Genomic DNA, 2,212 nt, shown 5'->3' with positions numbered 1-2,212 from the left:
GCATGCACCGGAACAAAGTCTGCCAACTCAGATAAATCTCGTTACGTATGACATGAGCAATGAGAAGACCAGATTAGGCTTTTCTGGTGTTGCGAGGACGGATAGCGCCACAACCCTCAGTATTGAAACGGTCACCGTGACGTCGGAGCGTGGTAGACGCGTTCAGATCCAAGCTGAAGGCTACGGCGGTAGCCTTTCAATGCCACACTATGGGCATACTCGCCCTTCCGTCGACTATTTCAACAGCAACGTCATTATACAAAATTTTGTAGTGGCGGACATTACAAAGAGAAATAATGTTTTCGTTTATGAAGAACGTGCTCAAAGGAAGGACGCTCATGCATTATGCAGTTTACGACTTCTGTATCATCTATCCACTTTGAAACACAATATTCACGATGGAATTCCGCCTCCTGTTATCAGCTTCAGTATATTGAACAACTGGGTGAGGCAGAACAAATCTAAAGATGTCCTAATGTTTTTTTTTTTTTGTTGCGTTTTTGTCAATCATCTTTCCCTATAAAAACTTGTCCTTTGCTTTTTACTACCTGGACATCCGCACAACATTGCCAATCTAGGTGTTTCATGGTGCCGAACAGCAACCCTAGGCCTGAATATTTACACCCCAATGGATCTTGTGGATAAAGTAAATAAGGTGAAGAGTGTTAATGGTGGTGGTGGTGGGGTATCGATTACCATGATCCCTCACGGCAGTTCTTTCTGGGGTGGAATGAACTATTATCAAAATGTTTTTATCCCACCTCCATCGCATTACACAGCAAACTACCTATTTGAAATCAACGAGAGGTTTTGTACGGCAAGAAAAACGGTAGACACAGCTGACAGCGACACGAGTACATTTCCGTTGGTCAATGGTGACAACATAGAGGTATTAAGGATGTCCTTGATTTCCAATTTGTTTGGCGATACTGTAACTACATTTTTCGAGGCATCAACAGCATCCGTGAAGCTACCACGCCACCCTTTGAAGGACCTCGATGAAAAAATATTAAATCTGTGGCTGGAAAGTATTTTTTTCAATACCAAAAGAATTTCCATCCAATTATCCAGCCGTTCCACAGGCAATTCTCGAGGCACCAGACAGCATCTCCAAATCGAACGATCCTACCACGACCGGAAAACGTAAAACAGGACGCCCACCAAAAACGAAAAAGAAGCAATAATCCAAGCAGCCATCGATTCTTCAGTTCTTCAGCTCTCCAACTATACCAAGCAGCCATCGATTCTTCAGTTCTTCAGCTCTCCAACTAAACCAAGCAGCAGCTAGCTGCTTTTTTTTTTTTTAGTAGAAACAAGCAGTACTGAGGCGGTTGTTTTAAATACTCCAAAACAAAATGATTTTACAAAATGTTATACTAAAGTACAGATTTCGGTTTGTTGTGGGAAAATTGGGGACGCTTCATATGTGGAGCGGATCACATGACAATCGAGTTACGGCTACTGTACACTGGGTCATTCAGCGCAACACATGAAAGGTTACGGAGGATGAACACTAGGCTGTACAGTGGAAAATAAATGGGGATGTCTGTCGAACTCAAGCTGGCGTGTCTTTCGTTATGGCAAACCTCCTTTTCGTGGAATGCGACAAGCCGTGGAAACCATCTCACTTCTATTATCGACGAAGTCAAGGAATCCGTGACACGAATGGATTCGTGCGGAAAGCCACTGCGGCATATTTGGATTAGCCTTCGGTGAGAATCCGACGTTCCGACATCTCCATAAAGTTTGACCTCTATCCAACAAATTGCGAAAGAAAACGAATCTTTTTTTTTTTTAGCAACACGTAAAAGTATAGAAAGTGTTTGCGAAGGAATACCCTAACTTCGATGGAATCGCAAAAACGTTCATTTTGGACTTCCAAATGATGACGACGGTTTTTAAGGTTCGACTGAACCAGATGCGAATCCATTTGCTCTCGGCATAACGACACTGGGTAGTTCGCCAATATTAGTCAATTCACGGACGAGGAGTATTTTCTGGTATTCCATAAGATTGCTTTCTTTAAGCTTTGTGGCACAACATGTGGATTCACGGACAGGCCTAGGACCTATGTAACGGGGTACGAACCCCAGCGTACCCAAGTTACACGTGACCAGTCACTCTTGTAATACCTGGTACATGGTACCAGGGGCTCTAGGAGCCAATCATTACATATCTACATAGCTTCATTATAGGTGACTTATAGTTTGTA

The 2,212-nt window shown here is 43.0% G+C and overlaps 1 protein-coding gene across 1 annotated transcript; it reads left to right on the top strand.

Moving 5' to 3' along the window:
- Positions 1-52: 52 nt before the first annotated feature.
- On the top strand, positions 53-383 carry PPTG_15871 (hypothetical protein; the record flags this gene model as incomplete). The annotated part of the gene is made up of 2 exons (XM_008913630.1): positions 53-250; positions 315-383. 2 exons carry the CDS (start codon positions 53-55, stop codon positions 381-383), a joined length of 267 nt encoding a protein of 88 aa, XP_008911878.1.
- Between the last annotated feature and the right edge of the window lie 1,829 nt (positions 384-2,212).

Source organism: Phytophthora parasitica (assembly GCF_000247585.1).
Source record: "Phytophthora parasitica INRA-310 unplaced genomic scaffold supercont2.54, whole genome shotgun sequence".
Taxonomy (NCBI): Eukaryota; Oomycota; class Peronosporomycetes; order Peronosporales; family Peronosporaceae; genus Phytophthora; species Phytophthora nicotianae.
The sequence above is the reverse complement of the archived record's forward strand: the minus strand, read 5'-3'. Positions and strand labels throughout refer to the sequence as shown.